The following is a 27,898-nucleotide window of genomic DNA, read 5'->3' on the forward strand; positions in this document are numbered from 1 at the left end:
TCAAAGAAAAACTGCGTAAGCAGAACAGACCGGAACGCTATGCAAGTGTACGCTTAAAAAAAATGAAGTATACCCAAAGCTTAAAGTCTGTTTGTAGGTCCCCCATAAACACATGAATGCCAGTGTAACTGTGTGATCAAACTAACATGACCTCTCTAATGTCCAGTCATTTATGAGGGTGGAGCAATCGTCAAACAGGAAGCACCTTGTGTGAAGACCACCCAAAGGCCAGTGACATAGAGCATAGCTGTCAAAACTCCCGTTTTTTTCCCACAGTTTCCCATATTTCACACCCATCCTGTCCTGGGAAACTCCAGTAATTTGTATGGTCCAAACCTCGTTATATGAATAATCACATCAATATATTATTCCAAGGATGTCCAGTTGCCAGATCTTGTATGAAACGCATTCTACCCACACAATCGATACATCATACACAGGGGTGCACATAACTTTTTTGGTCTGTTTCTCAAGAGAGCACCTGGAGATGTTGCTTGTGACTCACGCTTTACAAGACACACTTATCCTAAAAGCTGTCCTCATCACTTTCCTCCTGACTGCTCTCCTCACTATCTTCTTTTTTCTCGAACCTGGTAGATGATGATAATCATTTTATTTTATTTTATTTTGCTAACATTAATGACACAGACAACAGCAATAATATTAGGCTGCTGTCACTTTAAGAAGGAAAATTTAGCAGTTAATCCACGAATCACATGCATGCCGAACCGTTGGACCTTATCCGTACGGATCACGGAGTAACTGCGATCCGTTGCACACTAATAATTAAAGAACACACTTATCATCACGATTGCTAGCTTACCAGAGGTGGAAAAAAATCCTACTCCAGTAAGTAAACGTGTCCCTGTGAACCGGTCCTCAAAAATTTTCGTACTCAAAAGCGCTTTCCTCCATGTTTTCTGGTGAGCATCGTTTATTTTTTACCACGCATGCGTACCTGCGTACCACTTATGTGCACCCCTGATCATACAAATTCAACCCATTTGTGACCTCAACCTGGCAACCTACAATACAGTTGCGCTGTTGATATCTGCACAGGTACTAGACAAAAAATCCATAGACAAAATAAATACACTCAACATGGCTACGGGGGGTTAATAAAGGCCTTCTAAAAGGAAGCGATATGTTTGTTTAAAGTTATGAAGTAAAATATCTAGCTTCCGCTAGACCGCCTTCTGTTTTCACTTCACTTCAGAAGGCCTTTATTAACCCCCTGGAGTTGTGTGGAGCATGTTTATGATGGATGGATGTGGATGGAGACACTTTCTTCAGCTCATACTCATTGATCCCATTCACCTCTATTATAAAGCTTAATGCATCAGGATATTTATTTATTAAGTCATATACATCTACAGTAGGATGGCTTGAGGGTGAGTAAAGCTTGGGCTAATTTTCATTTGAAAGTGAACTAATACTTTAAGTGAAAACACCAAATGATCATGCAATGGGATAAAATAGCTTCTCTTCCCTGCAAATGATATCATGAAGAATGTGAATATTGAACCAAGTCAAAAACAAAAAAGGTAAGCAGATATCTATATTAATTTCAGTATCAGCAGATGCAAAACACTATTAAAGGTGACAAAACGATAAAAGTTACATAAACAATAAAAGCTCCTTGTGGTTTCTCGGTTTGATTGATTTGAGCAACCATAAACGACGCAAAACATAGGAATTTTGAGTTTGTGATCGCGATTCCTATATAGAAAAATCACTTCCTGCCCTCCAGCTGCTGTTCGCGCCACAGCAATGACGTCATTTTCTTACCCTTATGTCGTTCTAAACCTGTGTGCAATTTAACAATGAAAACACATTAATGTGTGTTTGCTATAATTCATGTTAAAAATAAAGTAAGAGTTCTGTTTAGAAAAAAAAAAAAAAAAGGGTTAAATAAGAGTTATAGTATGTAAAAAATAATAGTATAAACAGTAGCTAGATAGATCTGATGATGGAGAAAAGCCTGTAGTGATGCTCAGTTTGCTTCTTTTTTGTTGGATGTGAAGGAATTCATTATTGTGTAGTAGACTGCTCTCTATAACCAGTGCTCAGCTGATTACTTACAAACTGTAGTCAGTTACTGATTCCAAATTACATGACAAAAATTGTAACATAATCCATTACATTACACATTTAAGGTAATATACAGTCAAACCAAAATGTTTTCAGACACCTTGAACATTTCATTCATTAATACAGTTTATTCACTATAGTTTAAAAAATGGTAATAAAATATGACAAGATCTCAGAGTTAAACTGTGTCAGAAAAAAATAATCTTAATTATGTCAGATAACACTTAAGCAAAACATGGTCAGGTCAAAGTGTCGGAATAATTTTTGGTCCCAACTTTTTATCAGTTTTACTGGTAGTCCACTGTATGAAGAATGTTTGGGTATAATATGTCACAGTTTACTTTATTTTGCTATCCTCACTTACATAAATGAACTATAGTGTCCTGCACCCACTAGTAAAAATATATCAAAAACGATATCTAGTGTCTGAATAATTTTTGGTTTGACTGTAATCTGACTACTTCTCGATGACTTTTGACTTAACTCGTCAATCACGTTAATTTGAACAGGATAATCTTGTACCATTTTGATATAAAAATACAAGGTGAAAGAAAATATATTTCATTCAACAACATGGAGTGCATTAAATATTACATTTCGTCAGCATTTCGTCAGGGTTCATGAGTTTAATGAAGTAATTAAATCATAAATATTTTAAAAAAAGAATAATAAAATGATAATAATAATAATTTTAAAATAAAAACAATCAAAATAAAACTCTTACTAAAAAAATCTATCTGCATGTCATGTAACCAACATCAGAGAACCGTGAAATCAATATTATTATTATTATTATTATTATTATTTATTATCATTATTATTGACTTAATTTTATTATTGACCTAACTTATTAACTTAAAATCTCAGGGGGTCTTCAAGTCAATTATGTTGGAGGTTCAGTTGACAAAAAAAGTTAGGGAATCTCTACACTGTAAATATGAAATAATGTGAATTTGGCAAAAGCCTTCCAGAGACAGTAATACATGGTTAAACGACTCACTGAGTGATAATTAATGTGTTCATCAGGAGCTGATTAGATGTTGCAATGTTGAGAAAACACTTCTTAAAATTGAAATGATTTCTGTGAATCCAGTGATAGTGGCTGGTCTGTGCATGTGTGTGTGTGTGTGTGTGTGTGTGTGTGTGTGTGTAATTCCACAAACCTAGAAGGCATTCTGAAGGCCTGTAAGCTGTAGGCTTTTTTAGAAAGGAAAATATAAAAGAGAAAAAGTTGTAGTGGGGAGAATCAATGAATTGTGAATACTTAATAACATAATCAAGTAATCAATAAAAAAAGTAGTCTGATTACGAGTATTTTAAAATGTAATATGATTTAATTACAAGTACTTAATTTTTGGAATCTGATTATGCAATCCAGATTACATATAATCCGTTACTACCCACAGTCTACAGCTCACTAATATCAGTGTAATTAGTATAAAACTCAAAGAAGATCAAGCTGAACACTAAAGTAGCAGCTTGTCATATATACTGCAGGTGGCAGTATAGCATCTGGTAAACTGATCTGGACACAGCCTGGAAAAACCACAAAAGACCAGATAAGGTCAGAGCCCACTCTTAATGAGGCTCTTTTTCTGGAAGTGGCTGGAAGTGAAACTAAGTATAAAAGTGAAATTGAAACTGAATGTTTGCTTTTGTTTTGGGTTTTCCACAAGCCTTTCCAGGAAATCATTATGTGCAGATCAGTAAAGCACCCTGTCAAAGGGAAGTGAAGAAACGGTGCGTCACTAACAAATGACAGCATACAGTTTTTACTTTTTACTTGTTTTCTTGCATTTTTAGAATAAAATCACAAAATAGGCATTATGTTGGAATATTGAGCATGTTTTTTTTTTTTTTTAATTGTTTTAACAACTTACAGTCATTAGATTCATTTCTTACATAAATAAATACATTTGACATGCGATGGCATGAAATACACTAAATTAGTTTATGATGATGAACCTAAAAAGCCTTTTTTTAATTTTTTTTTTTTTTTAAATTAGCTCTACAGACAAATGTAAATTGTGCTTATATGAGTTTCTTCACAAACCTGTACAGTAATTGTAATGATTTTTTAATGATTGAGTCCAACAAGTGGCCAACATATGGGAACTTCTTTAATACTGTAATCTAAAGGCAGCCACGAATATAAAATATAAGCTTGGGTTTGTTTAGCATCTTTTAACATTATACAATTGCCATTCTTCCATTTGCGTTTTTTCGCAGTTTCAATGACTTTGCTATTATTCTAAAATAAATACTAAAAATGATGTGTGTGCAGACTTTTATCTGTACACTCTTAAAAATAAAGGTTCCAAAAATAGCTTTTCAGAGTGAAGATCATATAACTATTTTTGGTTCCTCAAAGAACCATTGAACAGTTCTTAAAAGAACATTTTTTTCCCCTTCAATTTAAATTATCTTCTAAATCATTATATAATCTCTTGATCCACTAAAGAATCTTTAGTGGAATGGAAAGATTCCGTGGATGTTTAAGGTTCTTCAAGGAACCACTGATGCAAATAAAGAATGTGGTGTGTATTAGATGTCATTTCAAACACAGTATAACAGCTTCAGTCAATTTTATTGTATATGTCTCAAGGCAACAAAAAATCAACTGGTGGCAATGAAGCCAGTCAGCACAAACTCAGGTTCACACTTCCATTATAATTAAACAAAGATTCCTTTCAGTGACACAGTCAGTGTTGAGGGAGGCACTGTTGAGTCACTGTAAACAGGAAAGATAATGTTGTTTAGAATAACTGGAGTGGAAGAACGTCATTGAGGCTGAGGACACTGCTTATGAAGGACTGACGGGGACAGTGAGGATGACATATCACATATCATGATATATCGAGCACAGCCACCAAGACGTCTGATGCATCAGAGAAAAGAAGTTTTGTTTAGGTCTTATTTAAATCTATTTTGAAGATTTGGTGCTCTCAAAACATTTGTTATTATATTGCTTAATATTTTTATGGAAACTGTGATATTTTTTTTCCCTGTCAGGATATTTGATTAATAAAAAGTTCACATTTCTTTCGAATAAAATCTTACTGACCTTAACATTTGAACATTAGTTTACAAAACATTTATATAGGCTACCAACAAATTCCAGTTACAAACAAGAGTAAATACTGATTGAAGGATTTTAATAATGTAATGTATAGATTGAAATTAGACATACAGGGGTTGGACAATGAAACTGAAACACTGGTCAATATAGCTACTGTTGGAGGTTGCTGGCCAATCAGTAAAGGGTTCACACCAAGAACGATAAAGATATAGTTCTAAAAATCATTCTAAATATAAAAGAATAGCACTGTCCACCACACCTCAGCTATAACGATAGAGAAACAATATGGTTGGGATCACTTTCAGATGGATTTTTTCCAGCTGTTGCACGATGAAACACTGACAGCCAATCAGAATCCGTTAATTTAAGGCCTTGTGCATTTAAAATGGCAGACGACATTGCGAGAAGTTAATCGCCTCAAGGTTCAGCAAAAGCTACCACTGTTTGACAAGTCAACCTCCTTTTCAAGGATACTTTAAAGAAAATGGATATATGGAAAACAATCAGTCATACCCTCGGAATAAATGGTGAGAAGTATTAACGATGAGCTCATTATACTAGGCTAGCAAACAGAACAGAATTACCTCAGGCATCCAGCGCAAGTTTCGACAACATTATCTTGCTTCCTTTGAAGTTTCAGTGAAAAAGACTATGTGTTGTTTTTATTCCACTATATTGTCCTTCGTCAGCTAATTTCACTGTTAGATTAGATCGATTACACTAAATATTTAACTACGATAACCTCTGACACGTCCGTCATGGTTGAAAAATAGTTCCAAAATGAAATTTGAACGGACCTCCTTGACGTTATCTTATTAATTAATTAATTAGTATATATTTAACTACAGGTAGCTAAAAGTCAAAGTAACAATTATGTATGCAACCCCATAGAATTGTAGACATGTACAAACATATCCGAATGCATTTTTAGTAGGCTAAATGTTCTGTGTTTCATATTTTTTATCGATTTATGCCGTCCTACCGCGACTATTTTTGGCCAGGGACACGATGTTTGCTGGGATAGCATGCTGAGGACATCTGCTGGTTATGTCGTGTAAATGCAACAAGAACAGCAAAAACATGAGAACAAACATTAGAACATTAGAATAAACCAACGTGATCTCATGAGAATACGTGTGTATTTTTACGTAAATTGTGGTTCTACCACACGTACATTTACTTACGTTTTCATACACACAAAAACGTACAACACTGACATATTTAGAGGACTAAAACGTAAAAATACTTACGTATTAACAGCAATAAAAACGTAAATCATGTAACGTAAAGTGTGAATGTATATGAATTCCCATGTATTAATATTAAAATCGTGGCTTTAATGATTTAATGTTGTTTTTAGTCAAATTTATTGAAAGCAGTTTACTCATCTACTTAATATAACATTTCTGTTCGTGACTTGTGCTGCTCGTTTCAGAGGATTGCATAATGTTAAACAAGACTACAATTTAAAACCTTATGAATAAATTTTCTGTAATTGTTTAACCACTTTGTAATATTTAGTTTGTTTGCTGTGCGACACAGAAGGCGTTTTCTCCTATGCAGCGATTGACATACAACCATAAGATACACCAAAACACAACATAAATTCACAAATCACATCAATTTTATTTGTTCGCTGTACTCCCAATCTTTCGAATCCATATGTTTGTAAGGAACAGATCCAAATTCAGCCCTTTATCCATCGATCTTCATTTTGATTCTCAGCAACAGCGACCATTATGATTCAAATTTGAAAGTAGCGCCAACCTCGAGAAGCGTTACGACATGGTTTACGGCACTGATAACGAACGCTCATTGGTTCTCACCTTCGTCACAGATTGCGACATGCCGTGTTTCAGTGGATTGACATTTGAAATGAGTGCGCGCCTTCGCGGAGAGAAGCCGGATTTATCATATTTTCATGGATTAATAAGTTAAATTCTGCTCTGTACCCTATAAAAACTATTACCGCCAGAGAGGACTGTGACTGGAACTCATCATCATTTGAACTACTTTTGGTACCACTTTTGACATTTTCGCCAAAAAAATAAATAAATAAATAAATAAATTATTGTGATTACGCCTGTTTATCGGTCATTCTTTTATTTATATTAGTAGATAGTTTAAAGAAATGGTTATGGGTAGGTTTAGGGGCAGGTGTAGGATTGGTGGCTCAAAATATCGTTTTAATGTTATATTTTTACTAAAATTGTCATTTTCCTACACATTTCTGCCCAATATGTTTTATTCTTTTAACATTCTGTATAAAATGGGTATGTTTAGGTTCGGGATGGGGTTTAGGGATCTTACATTTATCTACAAAACGATAAAAGGGAAATTATACATATATTGTTGTATTAAATCAAGAAAATGCAATTACCCTGCCTCCTTGTTTAAATTTTGGAAGTCTGTTGCTACACATTTGGCCAATGTATTAAATATTAGGCATTGCTTACAATATTATTATTTATTTTTGTTTGTTTCTAAGAAATGTATTATACTGTATGGCCAGAGATGTACAGTTATTGTTGGCTATGTGTGTGTGGTCCTATGTGTGTGTGCTCAAGGACACAGAGAACTGTGGTTCTACTCCTAGAACCTTATAAGGACATCAGCCATCTTGGATGAGTTTACTGGAGTTCAAGGACACAAAAGCCAGACAGCTCGCACCTGCGAGGCCTTGAGAAGGATCTGGAAACTTTGGGAAAGTTACAACATACGTCAATCAAGAAGATAACCCAACGTCTGCAATAAACAGCAGGAGTATAAAAGACTGATGAGTTGATTGCCTCTTCGGATACTGATACGCTTCCCCCGACGCCTAGAAGCCCAGAGCTGAGGACAAGAAACCCCAAGCTGAAGATGGGAAGCCCAGAGCTGACTACACCTTTGACTCAAAAGAGTGATTACTGTATTTTATACCTTAATGATGAAGTTTTCTTTGCCTTTACATTTTTGTTTATTATAAAAAGAAAAGTAACCAATTAAAAGAAATTTAATTGATTACAAAAGCTGCCTACCTTGGCTTGATTTATAGTGTTTTAAGACTTTGAACAAGAACGTACCACAGAGGAGTCTTCTGACCAAATTGTAAGTAATTTTAAATGCTTATAATTTAGGCCAGACTCGACTTACTTTACCTAACCTGAGAATAATAAATAATAAGGTTAAAGGTGTTAAGATCAAAATACACACCGAAAAACAATATCTTTAAGACATGATAAGATTTGTTTTTTTTTCGCTGTAAAAACGTAAGTATTTTTACGTTTTAGTGCCATAATTACGTCAATATTGTACGTTTTAGCACCTTTCTAAACGTACAAAAATGTACGTTTTGTGTCTTTGAAAGTTACGTATTAATACCTACGTATTAACAATGAGACCAGGCTGAATAAACAGACCATTATCGTTCGTTGGTGTGGACGCATTATAGTTATTGTTCTTGGTGTCAACGGGCCTTTAGAGCCGAGCATGAAGGTTGAATTAGCAGAGCTGTATATAAAATATTGCAACCCACACAACATAATGGGAGACATGAGAGTTCAAAAGAAGACAAATTGTTGGTGCGCATATCGCTGGCTCATCTGTGACCAGGACAGCAAGTCTTTGTGGTGTACTGAGAGCTGATGTTCAGGGTAATGTTGGCATACCACCATGAAGGATGAACCTAATGGGAGTAACTGTTGACGCAAGAGGAAGCTGTCTGAAAGCAATGTCCGGGTACTAACCTGGATTGTATCCAAAAAACAAAACCACAGCTACCCAACTCACTGCAGAATTAAATTCACACCTCGACCTCCTGTTTCCATCAAAACTGTTTGTCAGGAGCTCCACAGAGTCAATATTGATGGTCGTGCTGCTATAGCTAAACCTTTGATCCTGATGCCAATGCCAAATATGAGTTTCATAGATGCCAACAGTGCAGATCTTGGGCTGTGAACAATGTGAAACATGTATTGATGAGTCCACCTTCACTGTGTTTCTCAAATCTGTGGGAGTTATGGTGTGGAGAAGACCCAAAGAGGCTTAACACCCAGTGAAGCACGGCGGTGGATCAGTGATGGTTTAGGCTGCAAAATCATGGCATTCCCTACTGTGCTTGATGGGTGTATTACTACCAAGGACTGCCAAACCATTCTGGAGGACCATGTGCACCTAATGCTTCAAATATTGTACCCTGAATGGGGGTGTCGTGTATCAGCATGATAATGCACCAATACACATAGCAAGACTGGTGACAGAATGGTTTGATGAACATTAAAGTGAAGTTGAACATCTATGGCCTGAACAGTCACCAGATCTGAATATTTTTGAGCCACTTTGGAGGAGCAAGTCAAAAAATGTTTTCTTTCACCAGCATCACATAGGCCCTGTTTCCAGCTGGTATTTAGATGCGTTTTGGTCGATCAGATCACAAGTGGGCAACGCTAAATACAGGTGTAAATGGGGTGTAAAACGCTTTGAGCTTGTCCACTTTCTACCACTTCCAGAGGTAGTTGAAAACTCATTCGACCGGATTGCTTTCGTAGTGTAAACACTCATGTGATCGAACGTGTTCGAACAGCCACAAAAGACCGCCTGCTCTCCACCTTCTGACCTAACACGTAAACATTATGGGAAACTCGCTAGCCAGACAGGATTTAAACTTTGTCGGCTGAAGACCTAAGTTTGGTTTTGAAGATGAAAAACGTACCAAGCACAATGTTCTCTCACCATTCCTGATTTCTAACACACACTCACAGCATTCAGCTGGTCTTGCGGCTGTCAGAGCAGAAACAAAAGCTGATACTCTCCGTGTTTTTCCGTTGTCTCCGGTCAAGTTCATATGTAAATTGTGCTAGCTTATTTTGTCCATTAGATTGAAAGATCTGAAAGACCCTCCCCTCAAAGAAATCAGGACAGAAGTGGTGGGAAGTGTACAAAAGTGACGGATTAAAACACCAGATGTATGTGTCTTCCTCGTCTACTTGTGATCAGATCATCCAAAATGCATCTTAATACCAGGTGTAAACAGGGTCCTAGTGACCTGGACACTCTTCTGGAAAGGAAATGGCTCAAAATCCCTCTGGTCACTGTAAAATACACTGCTCTAAAGGATGCCAAATCGTTTGATGGAAATGAAAATTATCAACCTACTTCAGATGACTGAATTCAAAGAAACCCCGAAAATCAAAGTGAAAAAATGATGCAGCAGGCTAGTCCATTTTGCTGAAATTTCATTGCAGCAACTCAAAATGATACTCAGCAGTTTGTATGGCCTCCACATGCTTGTATGCATGCCTGACACCATCCGGGCATGCTCCTAATGAGACGACAGATGGTGTCCTGGGGTATTTCCTCCCAGATCTGGACCAGGACATCACTGAGCTCCTTGACAGTCTGAGGTGCAACCTGGCGGCGTCGGATGGACCGAAACATAATGTCCCAGAGGTGTTCTATTGGATTTAGGTCAGGCGAGCGTGGGGTCCATTCAATGGTATCAATCCCTTCATCCTCCAAGAACTGCCTGCATACTCTCGCCACATGAGGAAGGAAGGAAGGAAGGAAGGAACCCAGGAGGAACCCACTGTACTAGAGCTGGGTCTGACAATGGGTCCAAGGATTTCATCCCAATACCTAATGGCAGTCAGGGTGCCATTGTCTAGCCTGTAGAGGTCTGTGCATCCCTCCATGGATATGCCTCCCCAGACCATCACTGATCCACCACCAAACCGGTCATGCTGAACGATGTTACAGGCAGCTTAATGTTCTCCACGGCTTCTCCAGACCCTTTCACATCTGTCACATGTGCTCAGGGTGAACCTGCTCTCATCTGTGAAAAGCACAAGGCGCCAGTGGCAGACCTGCCAATTCTGGTGTTTAATGGCAAATGCCAATCGAGCTCCACGATGCCGGGCAGTGAGCACAGGGCCCACTAGAAGACGTCGGGCCCTCAGCCCACCCTCATGAAGTCTGTTTCTGATTGTTTGGTCAGAGACATTCACACCAGTGACCTGCTGGAGGTCATTTTGTAGGGCTCTGGCAGTGCTCATCCTGTTCCTCCTTGCACAAAGGAGCAGATACCGGTCCTGCTGATGGGTTAAGGACCTTCTACGGCCCTGTCCAGCTCTCCTAGAGTAACTGCCGGTTTCCTGGAATCTCCTCCATGCTCTTGAGACTGTGCTGGGAGACACAGCAAACCTTCTGGCAATGGCACGTATTGATGTGCCATACTGGAGGAGTTGGACTGCCTGTGCGACCTCTGTAGGGTCCACATATCGCCTCATGCTACCAGTAGTGACAAAAGATGAGTAGGGAAAAAAATGTCAGTGGCCATTCCTAAAACCATTCCTTTTTTGGTAGTTGTCTCATTGTTGCCCATCTAGTGCACCTGTTGTTAATTTCATTAACACCAAAGCAGCTGAAACTGATTAACAACCCCCTCTGCTACTTAACTGACTAGATCAATATCCCAAGAGTTTAACTGACTTGATGCTATTCTCTGATTAAAAAGTGTTCCTTTAATTTTTTTTGAGCTATCTGTCATTCCCAAGACGAATTGATGCTATATTGGCCCTGCACCATACTAATAAATTAATGTGGTCTACAACCAGGTGTTTCAGTTTCATTGTCCAAACCCTGTGTGTCTAGATATTTTCTTGTATTTAAACATACTTGTATATGCATTTATAGATTGTAAGAATAATGCTTATATTTAGGGGGAAAAAGTTTTCAGTTAAATGCTGTTGACAGTAAAATATGCTAAAATAAGTAAAAAGTATATAAAAATATAAAGTATATAAAAATGGTCAGACAACCTCCATTGGACCACTTGAGATGGACTATACCTATGTTCTTGACCTTTGTTTGAAGAGACATGTAAAATTATTATAGAAAAACTTTAAAAGAATAATATCAATGAGTTCTCAGTTGCAACTGTTGTAACAGAGAGTGTCCTGTTTGACGAGTACTTTAGAGAAGAAGGCAGGGGAGGACTCTGTGTTCGGCCTGCTTCTGTTTTCACTCAAACACACTTCGATGCTGCACAAATCTGAGCTTGAAAGGTTGGTCTTCAGGTTCAGGACAGCAAGAATTTGCTGCTCACTAGTAGAGAATGACAACAAAGATCATTGATGAAACAACTCATCATTCATTCTGCTAAAGCGATGGTTATGGCTGTTGCCTAGTATGTGCCTCTCAATAAAATAATCTTGCCTGCTCAAATCTGACTCACCTAATGTCAGGATAGTCTCTTGCCAGAGTCGCAATCTCAAGCTGCAAACTCCCAAGATCCTGCAGTCTCAGAATCTCTGATAATTTGGGCAGTATTTGACAGAGCCATTCCTCTTTGGATCCCTAGAGAAGAGAATAGTACTTGATTTAGAAAACTTATTTAAATGTTTAATAAGTATATTTGCAGTGCTGTGATCTTTACACAAACTCTTTCTGCATTCCCACAATTCATTGCTCTTTCAAACAAAGATAATAATGTAAAGAAAACACATTAAATGGGTCCATATTTTGTTTGAGACTCAATGTCATATTGTGTCTTAAACAATACAGTGGATATAAAAAGTCTACACACCCCTGTTAAAAAAGCTGTTTTTTGTGATGTTTTGTGATGTAAAAATTATTAAATGCTGCCACCACCATGTTTCACCATGCTGCGATGTTGTTGTTTTTTTTTTTTACAATTTTGGCCAGAAAGTTTGATCTTGGTCTCATAAGGCCATAGCACATTTTTCCACATGGTTTTGGCGACACTGATTATACACTGCCGGCCCAAAAAAAAAAAAAAAAAAAAAAGCTGCTGTTTGGATTTAAATAGGCAGATACTTAAGAGTCTATGAATGGATCATTATTGCTGTGATTATTATGTTTCTAGAATGTTATATGGTTGGCAACAGTTATTTTAACCCTAATTGATAGAGTGTGTAGCTAAACAACTAAGTAGGAAGACACATCATGGCCATATTCCAAGATGACAATGTCAAGATTCATCAGGCTCAAATTGTGAAGGAATGGTTGGGAGGGAGCATGAAGAATCATTTTCACACATGAATTGGAACCTCTGAGTCCAGACCTTAAAGTGACCAAAAATTGATGCACCTCTTGATGGAAATTAATGCTGTGATGTTATTTCCATCAAGAGGTGCATCAATTTTTGGTCAAGATCTTGTATTGACAATGCAAGAGGTGTGCACTCTGTAAAGCAGGGGTACCTCAACAGGCGGCCCATCAGCATTAAATTTGTGGCCCGCGTCATGTTAAATATGAATGTATTGTTATTATAATTTGCATTCAAACTGACCGTTAATATTACTTCAGTTCTTCTGCGTACACTGTGCATGACGTATTTTGCATGTGCGCTTTGAATAGTTTGTGCACTAATTTAAGTTGTCCACAAGCTGAAACGGGCCATTGTTTCACAGTCTGAAAAGAAACGGAGTAAACGGAACTACAACAAACACAATAGCCACCCGTGTTGACGAGCGCTCATGTGAGGGAATTAAAGATACCAGCAACTCTATCTTTAATGAGTACAAAGACATTTTATCTTATGTTTTGGAGCGAAAAAGCGCAGAGACTGGACAAGAATGAATCTTTCTAGTGCACATGTGTTGAACACCTGTGTTCACGCACGCTATCAAATGCTTGAGATTGTGCGTGTTCGTAAAAAAACAACTTTATTTCTGCATCATTTAATGCGGTTGACACTCCTGAATCTCTGCAGTGTGTAAGTGCCCGATAGTCTTCTTAGTAGCATGAAAAACGAAACTTTTATTCTTAATGTCATGTAAAACGTAACGTCAATGTAAAGCAAGTGCTCCCATTCTCATTTGCGAGACTGTTCTGAACAAAAAAGGATTCTGGATTCTGACCTAGTTTAAAGGTAGAGGTAATAATTAATTAATTAATAATAATAATTATATTGAAACCTTTGTAAAGCGAGTCTGAGTATAAATAGGCACTATAAAAAGTATTAAAAAGGTGCAGTATAAAAAAGATCAAAAAAATGAGCAACAGCCAGACCTGAAATTACTTGTGATAACAATGCAGACTTTTCACTAGGAAAAAGGACTTCTTTTCATCAGTTCTTAAGTTTATTTGCTCAGTAATGTTTTTCCTTATGCATTTGGGCCTTTTTTCATACTCAGAGTATGAATGCATTGTTGCATTAAGAATACAGCAAGACAAACTATTAATCCTTTTTTAATTACATTTTTTTTTTCATGTTCAGTAACACTATAAGTAGGACAACCAAGGACAAACAAGTACTTGTAAGTACCTGTAAATAGTACAAATATTGTCTTAACTAGGCCTAAATAGAAGTTTTGCAATCAAAGTTGTAATTTGTGGCCCTTTGCATTTTATGTGGTTTAAATGCGGCCCTCTTGGCCTCCGACCTCGAGTTCCCCCATGCTGTAAAGTCTACTCCAGCACATCCCAAAGACTTCCAATGAATTTAAGGTCTGGACTCAGAAGAGCCAATTCATGTGTGAAAATGATCCTTAATGTTCCTTCCCAACCATTTATAAATCAATATTTTCAAACAAATCTATTGTATTGGATGCCAAAACTTGTGAGTTTATAAGACAGTATGTAAAACTATGTGAAAAAAAGCATTTAATAGGCTACTCAATCAGAGTAAACTCAACTACAAGCCAGTTATAATTAGAATATTATACTTTTAAGTGCATCTCAATCAAAAGATTACAAGTATAGGCCAAATAGACTTTTCTGTCAACATAAGTCAAGTATATTTTAGTGTAATTTTAAGTATATTTCTGAGAAGTACATAGAAAGCAGACTAAAAGTATACATTCATATTTTTTAGTTTTAAAAAAGTATACTAATAGCACACTTGAATAAACGTAAATTGTAAATAAACTTTAAAAAAAAAAAAAAAAAAAAAAAACTTAAATAATAGTAAATCCTGACAGTAGTTTTTCTTTTTAACACCAAAAGAGGGTTTGCACTGGCACAAGCGGTTAGTAATAAAGGGCCATAAGCCTATTAAATTACAGCCATTAATTGTTATTTTAGTTAAGCAGGGTTCAAGTCAATTTGTGAACAGTGATTAAACACAAACATATTTCCTTTCCTTCTTGTTTTTCTACATTAGATACTTTTGAAACTTTCTTAAACACAAACTAAAGAAAAATAATTGAAATTGTTCATTTAAAAAAAAATGTTTTTTTTTTTTGTTTTTTTTGTTGTTGTTTTTTTAACAATATGATTCAGGAAAAACAGAAATGTAGAGGAGAGAAACTAGAGGTTTCTGAGAATCCAAAACATAATGACAACCACATGTGTTACTCAACATTCCTGTGGCTTTCCTAAATGTCCAGAAAGAAGTTGGATTGTGGAAGAGGAAAATATGATGATTTGAATTTTTGTGCTCTATTCGAATGCGAATGAAAATGTAGAGTATTTTTCTGTGCATGTTTTGGTTGCATGTGAGTGTTTATTCATACTGTACATGCGAACGTGGGGGTCTGGATGTGATCTCACCACTTTGGCAAACACAGAGCAGATTTTACTGTTGTCGTGGCAGATGAACTCTGCAGCTGCTTCTTGCTGTTCTTTGTCCTTCAGTTTCAGTTTTCTCTTCATCATTCGTCTCACGTACTCAACCGTTACTTCTATATGCAGCTCAGCCAGCAGTTCCTATACACACAAACAGACACGCAATCTCTAAAGATTATATGTCTATTTGCATCATGTTATAGAACTGTTAGCAATAAAATTTGCAGCAAAAGTGATTCTGACCTCTCGGCAGACAGGCTTTAGCTCTTTGAATTGATCCATGTTATCCTCAAGCGCCTTCATCAGCTCCTCCACAACCTCACAATGTCCAGCAAACCAGGCTTGAGTCCACAGCTTACGGTACAGCGGCTGTACAGATAAACAAGATTTAATTTAAGATATTAATAGTAAATAAGCATCACAAACATGGAAGTAAAGCGCATTATGTGATTTATCTAAGTACAGTTAGACCCTGGAACAATTTTCCTTAAACTGAACCCCTGGTATTAACTTGTATGGCTTAATATAACGTAAATGATGTCTCTTACTGAAATATGTAGTAGAAAACCCATGAAAGATTTACGTTATTTAAAAAATCCACATTGTTTTATACTTTTTTTTATACAATGGGCAGCACCATTTTGTTTAGGTGCACAGTGCGATCTACGTTGATGACGTCAAATGCTTGCTCTCGGTGAGCTACTGACACTGCCCTGCTGCTATTTTTACCGCAACACAACTCAGAATATAATGTACGATGCCACATTGTGCGGCTTTTGGTTGTAATTTTCAGTCGAAGGGCAACAAGAGAAGCGATGTAAGTCTTTACTGCTTTACTAGCGATATAAGAAGAGGAAAAATGAATGGGACGTTGTGATGAATGTGGACAGGAATAAAACTTCCCAAAGAACCACGTCTTTGTTCTCTCCACTTTAGCCCTGATGCCTTTGAGGCTTTTAGTAGAGCACAACTGAAAGAGCTTACAGTTGGCGATGGATATAAGTGTATGCTTTAACCAAATGCCGCGCCTGTCGTGGAGACTGACGAGGGCAGCCTATAACACATCTCGATTGAGACTGCCTCAAAGCTCGTATGTGCTGTGATGCACGAGATATCTGTGATCGCATAAAACAGTAGCATCTTCTCAGCACGTTTAACTGTGTGTAATGCATGCAGGTTACATATCAGACGATTTTTACACGTCAATCATACAACAGTAGTTCGAATAGCCACAGAGACATTGCACAGCTTCGATGTTTTCAGGCTGATCGTGTTTTAAAAGGAACCCCGTGGGTATTAAGACTATGCGTTACTAGATTACCGTTGCACCAAAACATACAGATAAAAAAGTATCAAAGTCATCAAGGCTAAACTGGAAAGTTTTATTCTCATCCACATTCATCACAACTTCCTTTTCTTTTCTCCTCTTATCGCTAGTAAAGCAGTAAAGACTTACATCGCTTCTCTTGTGGCTCATCGACTGAAAATTACAACCAAAAGCCGCACAATGTGGCATCGTTTAATTGTGTTGCGGTAAAATTAGCAGCAGGGCAGTGTCAGTAGCTCACCGAGAGCAACCATTTGACGTCATCGACATAGAACGCACTGTGAACCTAAACAAAATGGTGCCGCCCATTGTCCAAAATATGTATAAAACAATGTGGATTTTTTAAATAATGTAAATCTTTCATGGGTTTTCTACTACATATTTCAGTAAGAAAGATCCTACTTGGATAAATCAAAGTTAATTTGCTGAACTTGTCATATCTGAATAAACTTTTCTAAATACTTCCTCATTGGTCATCAAATTAAATACGTTCTGTTGTTTACTAACCTTCAGTTCTGTGTGAATTCGACTGAGGAAGTATTTGTGACAGATGTTTTTAAGGTCTGCTAATGTGGACAGGCAGGCGGTTCTGGTGTCTTCTGAGAAAAGATGTTCTGGTCTTTGTACATAATCCCTGAGGATACAGAGAAATAATGGTTACTACAGTTTGCTAAATGATTGTATTTTGTGAACATTTCTTTAAGTTAAGCAAATTATAAATAATTACATTAAGTTGTAAAGGCATATTTAAGTGGTTTTAAAAAGACAATATGAAATACATTTTGTATTGTTCTATTTAGTACTTGAAAGATAAACTGCTGAAAAATCAATTAAACTCACCTAAAGTGGTGAATGTCAACCAGATTAGCACTGAGAATTTTAGGAATGTTTTTTGGTTTTCTTTTGACAAGTTTCTCCAGACTTGTTTTATAGCTACTATTTGGGGAAAAAAGAAAAACATGTCATTATAATCATACCAATACAATGCTGGAATGAGACAATGATCGTGGCTAGTGATTTACCTTGTCAGAAAGCTGTCTAGCTGGGTTAGAAGACACCAGGCTTTACTTTCAGAGCCTAAAAGTGCTTTGACGTCACTTACAGTTATATCAACAAGCTATAAAACACAAATAGCGACACACATTCAACACAAAAGCTGGAATTCTGACCAATTTGTGCCGAACATTCATGTTGGTGTGAACATGCCTTAAGACGAACGAAAATAATCTGCAAAACTGTAAAAAGTACTTTTCAAATTGAAATTAAATTGCAATAAGTCAAATTTAGCTACTAGTTTTACATTTAATTGAGTAAAAGTATTCAGTTTAAATAGTTCTTGATTAGAGTATGTCTCAGGTTGTGTATGTAAACCGGTTCCCTGAGAAGTGGTTTGATGATGTTTGGTGTTGACGCTATGGGGAATGGCATCAGTGTGACCGGTGTCTGAAGCATGTGTAAACACATGCCAATATTCATTGGCAGATGGCAGTCTGTGCGCCTGAGTTATACTCTTTTGTTATCAACTCATTTTTCTTAACCAGGGGCGGATCTGTGTGGTAAGATGTAAGTAGCTAAACATTTAATATTTGACAACTGTTTTACGATTGATATGTTCAACGACCCACAGTAATAGACAGTGATGATTGTGAACTACTAAATTTTTTATGAAATTTCAAATTTTTAATTGGAAATATGCTATCATTAACATTATCTCCCCAAATATGCTATCATTTACAAATATGCTATCATTTGAAAATAATATTTTCAAAAAAAACTCCCTCAAGAGGGGACCACGAATGACAATGTAGGGTCCAAATAACACAGTCCCTAACATTCTATCAATCTGCCAATCTCATATAGTAACCTCTCAGTCGATATGCTGGAGGAGAACTGATGAGAAATGGTAATTTTCTTTCTTCCTTTCTACATTATCTCACCAATCCTTAAGGGTTGCGCCCTCTAGAAGTACCGGAGGGAGTTTCAAAAGAGCAAAAGATCTTTTTTGCTCTCACAATGCAACTCTACCAGACAACTATGATGAAGTGATAAACAAAGCGAAGGGGTCGCATCATTTCGCAGTCACATTAGGGATGCACTGAAATTTCGGCTACGGAATATTTTTGGTTTCAGGCCGAAATCAGAGACCGAAACAGACGTTTAATTAGTGCTTCTCTGATGGCACATTTTGACTGTGTTCATCATCCATTTCATGCACACATGTCGATAAGCTACAACAGTTAAACATGTCAGCTGTGTGGACACTAGCTCTGGATTGGCAATATTAGTTTCTCCATTTTAATCGGTAATGATATGATTTTTAAATCTAAAATCTTTTAGTCTGTGCTGTTTTCTGTTGATGCATGAACAAAACTTCACTGAACTTTTGTAGCATGCCTGACATCCAATAATCACAAAAAGTTTTGTGCTTTGATACTTTTAATATGAAGCAAAGTCTCAACTTTAAAAATCTGTCCATGGATGCCAAAGAATGGGCTTCTGAAATCCAGCAGATCGCCCGAGCCACAGGGGTGTTTCCTCCGAGGAGGCAAGGGAGGCAGTGCCTCCTCAGAAAAACTGGATGAGAAAATAATCAATATTACAAAAATAAAACAACGCAAATGTTACAAAATTTGACATTAAAAAGTGTCACTCGTTTTTACTAAAGAAACACTGTCAAACAGCGACACCCGCAGGTGAAGTTACAGCGGGGAGCCCGCGTCTCTTGTGCCTCCCTTCAGCTCATAGAAACAAAGCAGAGCCCCTTAAGCGTGCGGTGGGTTTAGTGGGGGGTAACTGAGAATGAATGGGGGAAAGTCACGTGAGAGGAGGCAATGCATCAATTGCGCTATGATTGGATATGATCGGTTACGATTGGACATGATTGGTTTGTGCGATAAATCCCGCCTCTTGTTTTCATGCGCGTTCTCGTCGAATCGGCCTGAATGAAGACAATGATGTCGTTAATGAGAAGACTAATTAAAAAGTAAGTAAACAACTGTCACTTAGATATCACAACTTTATTTCATGTCAAAATCAAACTTGAAATGGCCTGAAAACATGATGACTCGGGGGTTTTTAGTGAGCAATCAGCATGGTGAAATTAAAGGTACATCTTTGTGTCTGTGAGTGAGTGACCAGTGTGTACAAGCTTGATGACTGCTGAAAATAAATTGACTTTTAAAAAGAAAAGCTGAATATTAGTTTATAAATAATATATATATATTGTTTAAATTGTTACTGCCTTTAGTTATTATTTTGGAATAAATGTAAAAATGCATAAAAACACTAACTTGATGAAATTTATACTTTGTTTTAATAAATAGAACATTACATAGTGTAAAAATACAAAATAGAATGGTATTTGGTCTCTCTTTTTATGTAATGTTAACTTAACCAGGAAAATTGTGTAACAGGGACATAAATGAGGACGTTGCCTCCTCATTTTAAAACACCACCGCACACCACTGCCGAGCCGGTAAAGAAAGATTGAGAAAGCGAAACCCCTTTCTCAGATTCCTCTGCCAGCTCAACCTGAAAGCCCTACAATCAAATACATCTGAACGCGTGTGCTCCACTCCCAAGCAAACAACGCAAAGATTGTGAGTATCCTCAGGTGTCATAAATCGAGGACATGGAGGCAAGCACTTTGTAAAACTCTTGCTGCTTGACAAAATTTCTTTAATGCGCTACAAATTATTCACGAGCGCTCCATGTATGATATCACGGACTTCGTCTGCCAATGAATACTGGCGTGTGTTTACACATGCTTCAGACACCGGTCATGCTGATGGCGTTCCCCCATAGTGTCAACACCAAGACGCAGCATTGAAGTTCCCCTTCGAAATGGAACATATCCCTCATAGTAATACTAAGGCCGGGACACACCAAGCTGACGTCAAAGATCTATCGGCGACGAAAACTGACTGTGCATGTTGTCGCCTCTCGTCGGCTCCGTCTCGGCCAAAAAGCTGCTCTTGAACAGGTCAAAAGGACTAAAGGCGACTGTCAACTAGCATGTGCGTTCTGCATGCAAGTAAATATCTGTCTATATTAGCAGGTATCAATAGTCTATTTTTGTCATTCAAAAAGACAAACAGAAACTAGGACTGCAGATATACAAACCGTAAACAAAGCAGCGCTTGCTTAACATTTTGAATATCAATCATACTGATCAATTTCTTCACTTCAGTCGGCTGTTACTATGAAAATATTCATGCATTCGAATGCTCAGGTAAGATGACGTAAACTTAGAACAACCTTCTTTCTGTACCGTCTTAACTTCTTTGCTCGCTTTTATCACTTTTGCTCTTATTCTCGTGCACTGCCTCATTCGCTAAGCTGAACAGCCAATAAGAGTTCTCGCCCACCAACGGCCCGACGCCAATTCTACATGTTGAATCGGCTAAAAAAAAAACCCTGATGGCATCCGACTAGAGGCAACGGTGCGGAACACACCGAAAAAACTAATCCGAGTTTTCTGAAGAGCCTTTCAATGGAGGGACAGAAATCTCTCTAATTTCATTAAATATATCTTCAATTTTGTTCCAAAAATGAATGAAAGTCTGAGTAATTGATGACAGAATTTTCATTTATGTGTGAACTAACCCTTTCAGTATAGTAATCAGGTATTTTACACCCCTGAGGAAATGATTCAAATTCAGGTCTGACTCAATTTGATGATCCCAAAATGTATAACTAAATAGATGGTTAGAAAGTGAGTAGAGCCCATAACCTACTGGTAAAACATCTGCAGCCAGGTTACTGAAGTAGTATCCATCCATAATCTCTGGTTCGAAGCCATCACTCCATTTTTTCACTTCTTTCTCAAGAGCAGTGAATAACCACTTTCTGACTTCATTCTAATAAGAGAAAGTAAAAATTGGCAGCAGTAGATATGGAAGTAATTAGAATAGTTTCTAAAACTCTTTTTACACCAGATGTGAGTTGCACATCAGATGCCTCGTTAAATTTCTGATGTACTCAGAAACAGAACAAAATACTTTAAATGTTCATTCTGACACGTCCAATTTAGGCAGCCTCAAGACATGGAGGAGCCCAGTGTTGACAAATCTCTTATATTGTGCAATTGTTATTTTGAAATTTTGCTGATTTAATCATTTGCTAATAATACTGAATGACCTCTTTGTATGAGAAGTACTGTTCCTCCAATCTCGTAAGATCTTCTTCAGGTAACAAAGGTCCAAGTGATGAATTGTTGATGTGCTCCTCTAGTTCTTTGTGCTTCAATATATTTCTAAAAACAAAAACATTAAAGAATATTAACATATTTGAGTGTCTGAAAACTGAATAATTTATAATAATTGAACATGCTTGTAAAAATGATATTGCTAATATGCCCTTACTTTGGGTAGTAATCCACAATCCAACTCAATATATAGAGGCAATCCTCAAAATCGACACTGGATCTGGCGAGCTCTTGGAGTCTGGTGGAGAAGGTTTGATGGTAGAGTCGAGCATACGTTCTGCAGATGTCAAACTCTGGAGGGTAACATTCTCTCAGATTTCGGACCACTCTGAGCAGGTCTTTTTGGACTTGTTTGCCCATTCGACACACCTCTCTCTTCAAGGAGGTAGAAAGCTGGTCTGCTTTATTCTCCCGTTTTTCTGCAGTCTTCATTCGTTCTTCAACGACAATCTTGAGTAGTGTCTTGATCTGTCTGCACTTCATAGGACTCCATATTGGATGCTCATCCACAACTACTTCATTCCAGCATCTGCCCTGTGTCCCCTCTTGAAATATTGAAGCCAATGCACTCTTGAGTGTCTCCTGATTGTCCTCATTGAAAGAGTCATGGATGGCCATCTTCAGTCGCAAAATCTCATGGGACTCATCTTCTGCCTTGGCCACTTCATTTGAACCAAAGAGACGGTCTTCAGCTTCCAGATGGTTCTCATTGAGGTTCCCTATGAAATCCAAGCCCACTGCAGTGTGTGAGGGGACAAATAATTTCTATTTACTTATCAATATGTAGCAGGAGTTATTTAAATTTCTGTAAAACACCTGTAAATTGTTACAAACTTGCATCTATTGTACCTGATTGAGTTTCACAGGGTTTTGTATTCCTCTGCCATCTCATTGAGAATACATTTTTCATTTTGTCTGATATTTTGATTTTGTGTTTCTGACATTCTTCTTCAGGATCAACAGAAGAATCTGCTATGCCTTCAGTGGTATCAAAGTCAACTTCTAAAATATAAAACAGAAATTAGAAGATGATAAGAAACCTGCTCTGTTTTCCCAGAAAAGAAAGACTGTAAATTTGTAAAGCTATATGAGTTCAACTGCTGGTGTATTGATGTTCTGCTGCAGCTGGTTTGTTGACAGTAGGCTACAATACAATACAAGTACACAATCATGTATAAAATGGTGTTTATAGTGCTAAAAATCTCTAAATGAAAATTCAAACTGAGCTTCGCTAATTTACAGTTTCAGAAAAGAACAATGACTAGTAAAGAAGAATGAAAGAAAAAGAGAAAAGGGGGAAAAAAAAGACAAAAACACACTGTCCTATTTTACCTAACAGAGCTGTAGGGGTGAGAGGAGCTTCAAATTTTGATTTTCTCTTGAACTTTCCTTTCAAGAAGTTTTTCATTTTATTTGTTTTGGGTATTTTGAGTTTGTGCTTCTGACATTCTGCTTTAGGTTTTCCAAGGCGAACAGCTAGGCCTTCATCACATTTGATGTCTTCAACGACTTCAAGGTCTTCTTCTAAAAGGAGAAAGAAATCAGAAACAGCCCTCATATCTGAATATTTGGGTAGAAAATCCCCATCAAAATACCATGTGGGGGTTGTGATAAAGAAAGCAAACACCATGCATCACTATGGGAAGCAGAAAGTGTCCTGACCATATAATATATGCAAGAAAAATGAATGTTATATATGATTTATACAGGCTTCTGGGTATTTGTTGGGGCCCCCTCTTTCCCTGGGCCCTAAGCGGCCACTTACCTCACTTATTGGTTAAGTCCGCACCCTGAAAATAATCACTGGGATTGTCCCAATACCCAAACTTGGGGTCTTAAATATTAAAATTCAAAATATGTGAATAAAGCTCTGTAAAAACTATAAAAAAAAAAATACTGCATTTGCGTCCCATCGGGTAAAGTTATACTCACTTGTGTTCTTTATGCCCACTTGAACACTTTGGCCAAACAGAAATACAGTACGTCATGTAAGTAGACAAGTGGTCAGGTGCAAAGAACACAAGTATATATAGGACTGTATCCGAAATGACCCCCTATACCCTAAATCACTATTCCGTGTGATGTGAATGACAACAAGTGAGCAAAGTTGGACACTTAAGTGTTCTCTAGCAGCTCGCTGTTCAATGTTATGTCATTAAAGGATTGAATGCGTGCACTTGGTGTCCATTATGATGTGTTTTATAAGGTTAGGCTATAGAGGCTTTTTCAGGCACATCCTGGGTATCGGGACAGACCCACTGTTTGCTAATACCATAACTGAATGACTAGTGCTGATGAACTATTGCAATATTGTCCCTTACTTCACTTATGAAACAGATTTTTTTTTTTTTTTCGTTGTAAACTGAAATAGGCCTATAGCTCACTCCAAAATAAATATTTAATGGAAAACACGTTGATGATTATCAGTTTTTACAAAACGTCAAAACCACATCTGGTTTAATGCGATTCAAAATGCTTATTTTGTAACGTCCTGTTGCAGTCTGACTCCGCTGCAAACTTTAGGAAATAGTCTGGATTTGTACCTAAAGTAGCTTCTGAACCAAATTTTTCAAGAAATGAACAAAAATATACAGCGAGAAAAAACACCCTGGATGCAATACACCACATCATATGCAAACAAGTTCATACTGTAAATCATGATTAGAGAAAAATAAGCTTAGAAAACTGTATTGTTTATATGAAGACCATTTTTTGCCAATTGTTTTCAAGTACATATTGCTTTGCTTCTTTGTCGTTTTTTTTTTTTTTTTTTTTTTCCATGTTAAAAAAGTTAAGTTCAGTACAGGCACAATCCTCGCCGTATGGGCGTATATAAACAGCTGCAGTGGCAAGACACGAACGCGTTGTTTTTCTCTTATATTAGCCTATATTTTATGCACTTTTCCATACCGTTTATAGATTTGTATTCAGCATCTGCAGCAGAGGCAAATGCCAGATTTGTCTTACCTTTCACTCTCCTAAAAGCCATTTTCCAAAATAGAAAGCGGACTCGTCTTTCAACTTTAAACTGTTTGAGCCCCTCACAGATTTTCAGGGGCGCCGAAAGGGGGGTGGGGGTTAATAGTTAATATATCTTGTAGTTTTGGTTCAAATGATTCGATTTTTAGTTACAATAATAGATGCTTCTCTATACATAAAGTTGACAATTCTTATTTTTATGGAATATTGCAGTATTTTATTATAAATGATTTATCCGTGCCCATCATTATTTTATTTTTATTTTTTCAAAATTCATATGTCCTCGTACTCTTTAATCAAAGTACATCTTCCCAGCTAACAATGAGTGTTCTCAGAACTTCGGCTAACATTCTGGCAAGGTTCTATCAAATTTATGAACAAACATTCTTTCAGTAACATTAATAGAGCATTTAATAATATTCTCAAAATGTCAGAACAAAAACATTTATGCATGGAACGTTTTTTTTTTCTCTCCTGAAACGTTTTAGTTGGATGTTCTGGGTTAGTTCACCCAAAAATGAAAATTCTGTCATTAATTACTCACCTTCATGTCGTTCCACACCCATTCGACCTTCGTTCATCTTCAGAACACAAATTAAGATATTTTTGATAAAATCCGATGGCTCAGTGAGGCCTCCATTGACAGGAAGATAATTAACACTTTCAATGCCCAGAAAGCTACTAAAAACATATTTAAAACAGTTCATGTGACTACAGTGGTTCGACCTTAAGGCTGATTTATACTTCTGCGTCGAATGTAGTGTACCAAGCGTAGCCTACGCCGTAGCCTGACGTGCACCTCTTAAAAAATGTAACAACGCCTCAATTCTATGCGGACCGCAAGCGCTGTGATTGGTCTGCTAGAACCCCTCCCTCAGGTCAAAAAACTGGCGCGGAGCAATCGGAGAAGAGTGAGCATTTTCAACTTCCATAGGAATGAACAAACGATCTGTTTCAGGGGACACATGCAGTCATACTGCAACAAAAGTCGTTACCTACTTGCCGCTTCTATTTGTAAGCTTTTCTGACAACGTACATGACAAGCTGCTGCTTCTTCGGCTTTTGCCTTGATACTCAACATGACCACGGACACTGCCTACTAGTGGTCTGCATACAAGTCGACGCGGACAACGACGCAGAAGTATAAATGAAAAAAAATGCATAGCCTATGGCGCAGAGGCTCCAACGTAGGTCCGACGCAGAAGTATAAATCAGCCTTTAATGTTATGAAGCGACAAGAATACTTTTTGTGCGCCAAGAAAAAAAACAAAATAACCGCTTTATTCAACAATATCTAGTGATGGACGATTTCAAAACACTGCTTCATGAAGCTTCGAAGCTTTACGAATCTTTTGTTTCAAATCAGTGTTTCGGAGCGTGTATCAAACTGCCAAAGTCACATGACTTCAGTAAACTAGGCTTCATCAAGTGTTTCAAAATTTCAATGGTTCACCACTGGGGGGCGTGACTTTGGCAGTTTGATAGAGTATGAGGTCTCTGCGAAACAAAAGTGGGCGTTTCTGAATTTGTGGTGGGTGTTTATAAATCATGCAATGAAAATGATCCCCTAAACCCTACCCACACTCTGACATAGGCAAATCAGGTAATGCTCTCAAAAATGCCCCTCCTATTACTGTCCTGCAGAGACCTGTACTTGGTTTGCTCCGAGCCACGATTCGAAACAAAAGATTCGTAAAGCTTCGCACAGAAAGTACTCTTGTCGCTTCGTAACATTAAGGTTGAACCACTGTAGTCACATGAACTGTTTTAAATGTCTTTAGTAGCTTTCTGGGCATCTGAAAGTGTTAATTATTTTGCTGGCAATGCAGGCCTCACTGAGCCATCGGATTTCATCAAAAATATCTTAATTTGTGGTCTGAAGATGAATGAAGGTCTTAAATTTTCGTTAAAACATGTTAAAACATCGTTAAAATAGTCGACGTGACTGCAGTGGTTCAACTTTAATTTTATGAAGCGACGAGAATACTTTTTGTGCGCAAAAACAAAACAAAAATAACGACTTTATTCAACAATATCTTCTCTTCTTCTGGGTGAACTAACCCTTTAACATTTTGTTACAAACGAGGCGGATGTTCGTTAACAAATTGTTTAAAAATGTTTAGAGAACATTCAAAAGTAACAATCCCATAATGTTCGCAAAATTATATAATGGAAAAGCGTACAACCTGTCACTCACATGACATCACAGCAAAGCAAGCAACCATCCAACGATCCAGTCAGTTCCCGATGGATAACATCAAGTCTCGCCCTACATTTTTTCTTGTTCGAGAAGCCGTTAGGTATTACTGCAGACCGGAGATCTCCAAAATAGTGCGTGAACTCCAAAAGTGGGCAGAACCCCCAAAAGGGGGCGGGGTCTCCAAGTGCAAAGACTTTGGCTATTGGCTCTGGCTTCATCAAGATGGCACTGACTTACATTTCAAAATAAATGTTCCTAAATTAAACATTGTTTCCAGTTGATATTAGAACAGGAAGTTATAAAATATGCTATATAAATAAATATGCTCCGTGAAAGAGGAGCCCGGCCAGTGGCACAGGGACCAGGGTTGGAACATCTGCTCAATGATGTAATCGGGAATCCCCTGAGAGCTCTCATGCGAGCCGTCCCAGTGCAGCGCCGGCCCGTGGGAAAGTTCTATTCTGTCGCTGTGATAAGCGATGGGGGCGTTCTGGGGCATGAGATTCG

At 37.4% G+C, this 27,898-nt stretch overlaps 1 protein-coding gene and 1 long non-coding RNA gene across 6 annotated transcripts; one reads left to right on the plus strand and one right to left on the minus strand.

The window, feature by feature from the left end:
- The first annotated feature begins 1,511 nt into the window (after nt 1-1,511).
- On the plus strand, nt 1,512-11,896 carry LOC127502258 (uncharacterized). Its single transcript, XR_007926807.1, has 2 exons — nt 1,512-8,890; nt 9,462-11,896. It is a non-coding gene; the product is annotated as an uncharacterized LOC127502258 (long non-coding RNA).
- On the minus strand, nt 4,660-27,811 carry LOC127502257 (tumor necrosis factor alpha-induced protein 2-like). 5 transcript variants are annotated; one of them, XM_051875042.1, is made up of 13 exons: nt 27,389-27,811; nt 23,545-23,736; nt 23,062-23,214; nt 22,370-22,949; nt 22,146-22,260; nt 21,743-21,865; nt 18,029-18,123; nt 17,847-17,942; nt 17,514-17,640; nt 15,923-16,048; nt 15,665-15,820; nt 12,384-12,505; nt 4,660-12,253 (listed from the first exon to the last, which is right to left on the minus strand). In XM_051875042.1, exons 2-13 carry the CDS (start codon nt 23,618-23,620, stop codon nt 12,076-12,078), a joined length of 1,947 nt encoding a protein of 648 aa, XP_051731002.1. In that variant the 5' UTR covers nt 23,621-23,736; nt 27,389-27,811; the 3' UTR covers nt 4,660-12,075. The 5 variants fall into 5 exon arrangements, with proteins under 5 accessions (XP_051731002.1, XP_051731003.1, XP_051730999.1 ...); XM_051875043.1 differs by having other exon boundaries at nt 27,378-27,811; XM_051875039.1 differs by lacking the exon at nt 27,389-27,811 and adding an exon at nt 25,736-27,342 and having other exon boundaries at nt 17,847-17,939.
- Between the last annotated feature and the right edge of the window lie 87 nt (nt 27,812-27,898).

The sequence above is a fragment of the Ctenopharyngodon idella genome, chromosome 20 (assembly GCF_019924925.1).
Source record: "Ctenopharyngodon idella isolate HZGC_01 chromosome 20, HZGC01, whole genome shotgun sequence".
Lineage (NCBI taxonomy): Eukaryota > Metazoa > Chordata > Actinopteri > Cypriniformes > Xenocyprididae > Ctenopharyngodon > Ctenopharyngodon idella.

What these genes read in the sequence shown, in the direction of transcription:
- LOC127502257 (XM_051875038.1), bottom strand. Translation starts at nt 25,898, where the DNA reads ATGAACTGTTTTAAATATGTTTTTAGTAGCTTTCTGGGCATTGAAAGT. An exon ending in ATTGTGGATTACTACCCAAA is followed by an intron (nt 22,261 to 22,369) that starts GTAAGGGCATAT and finishes TTTTGTTTTTAG; the next exon opens with AAATATATTGAAGCACAAAG. An exon ending in AGAGACTATCCTGACATTAG is followed by an intron (nt 12,254 to 12,383) that starts GTGAGTCAGATT and finishes ATTCTCTACTAG; the next exon opens with TGAGCAGCAAATTCTTGCTG.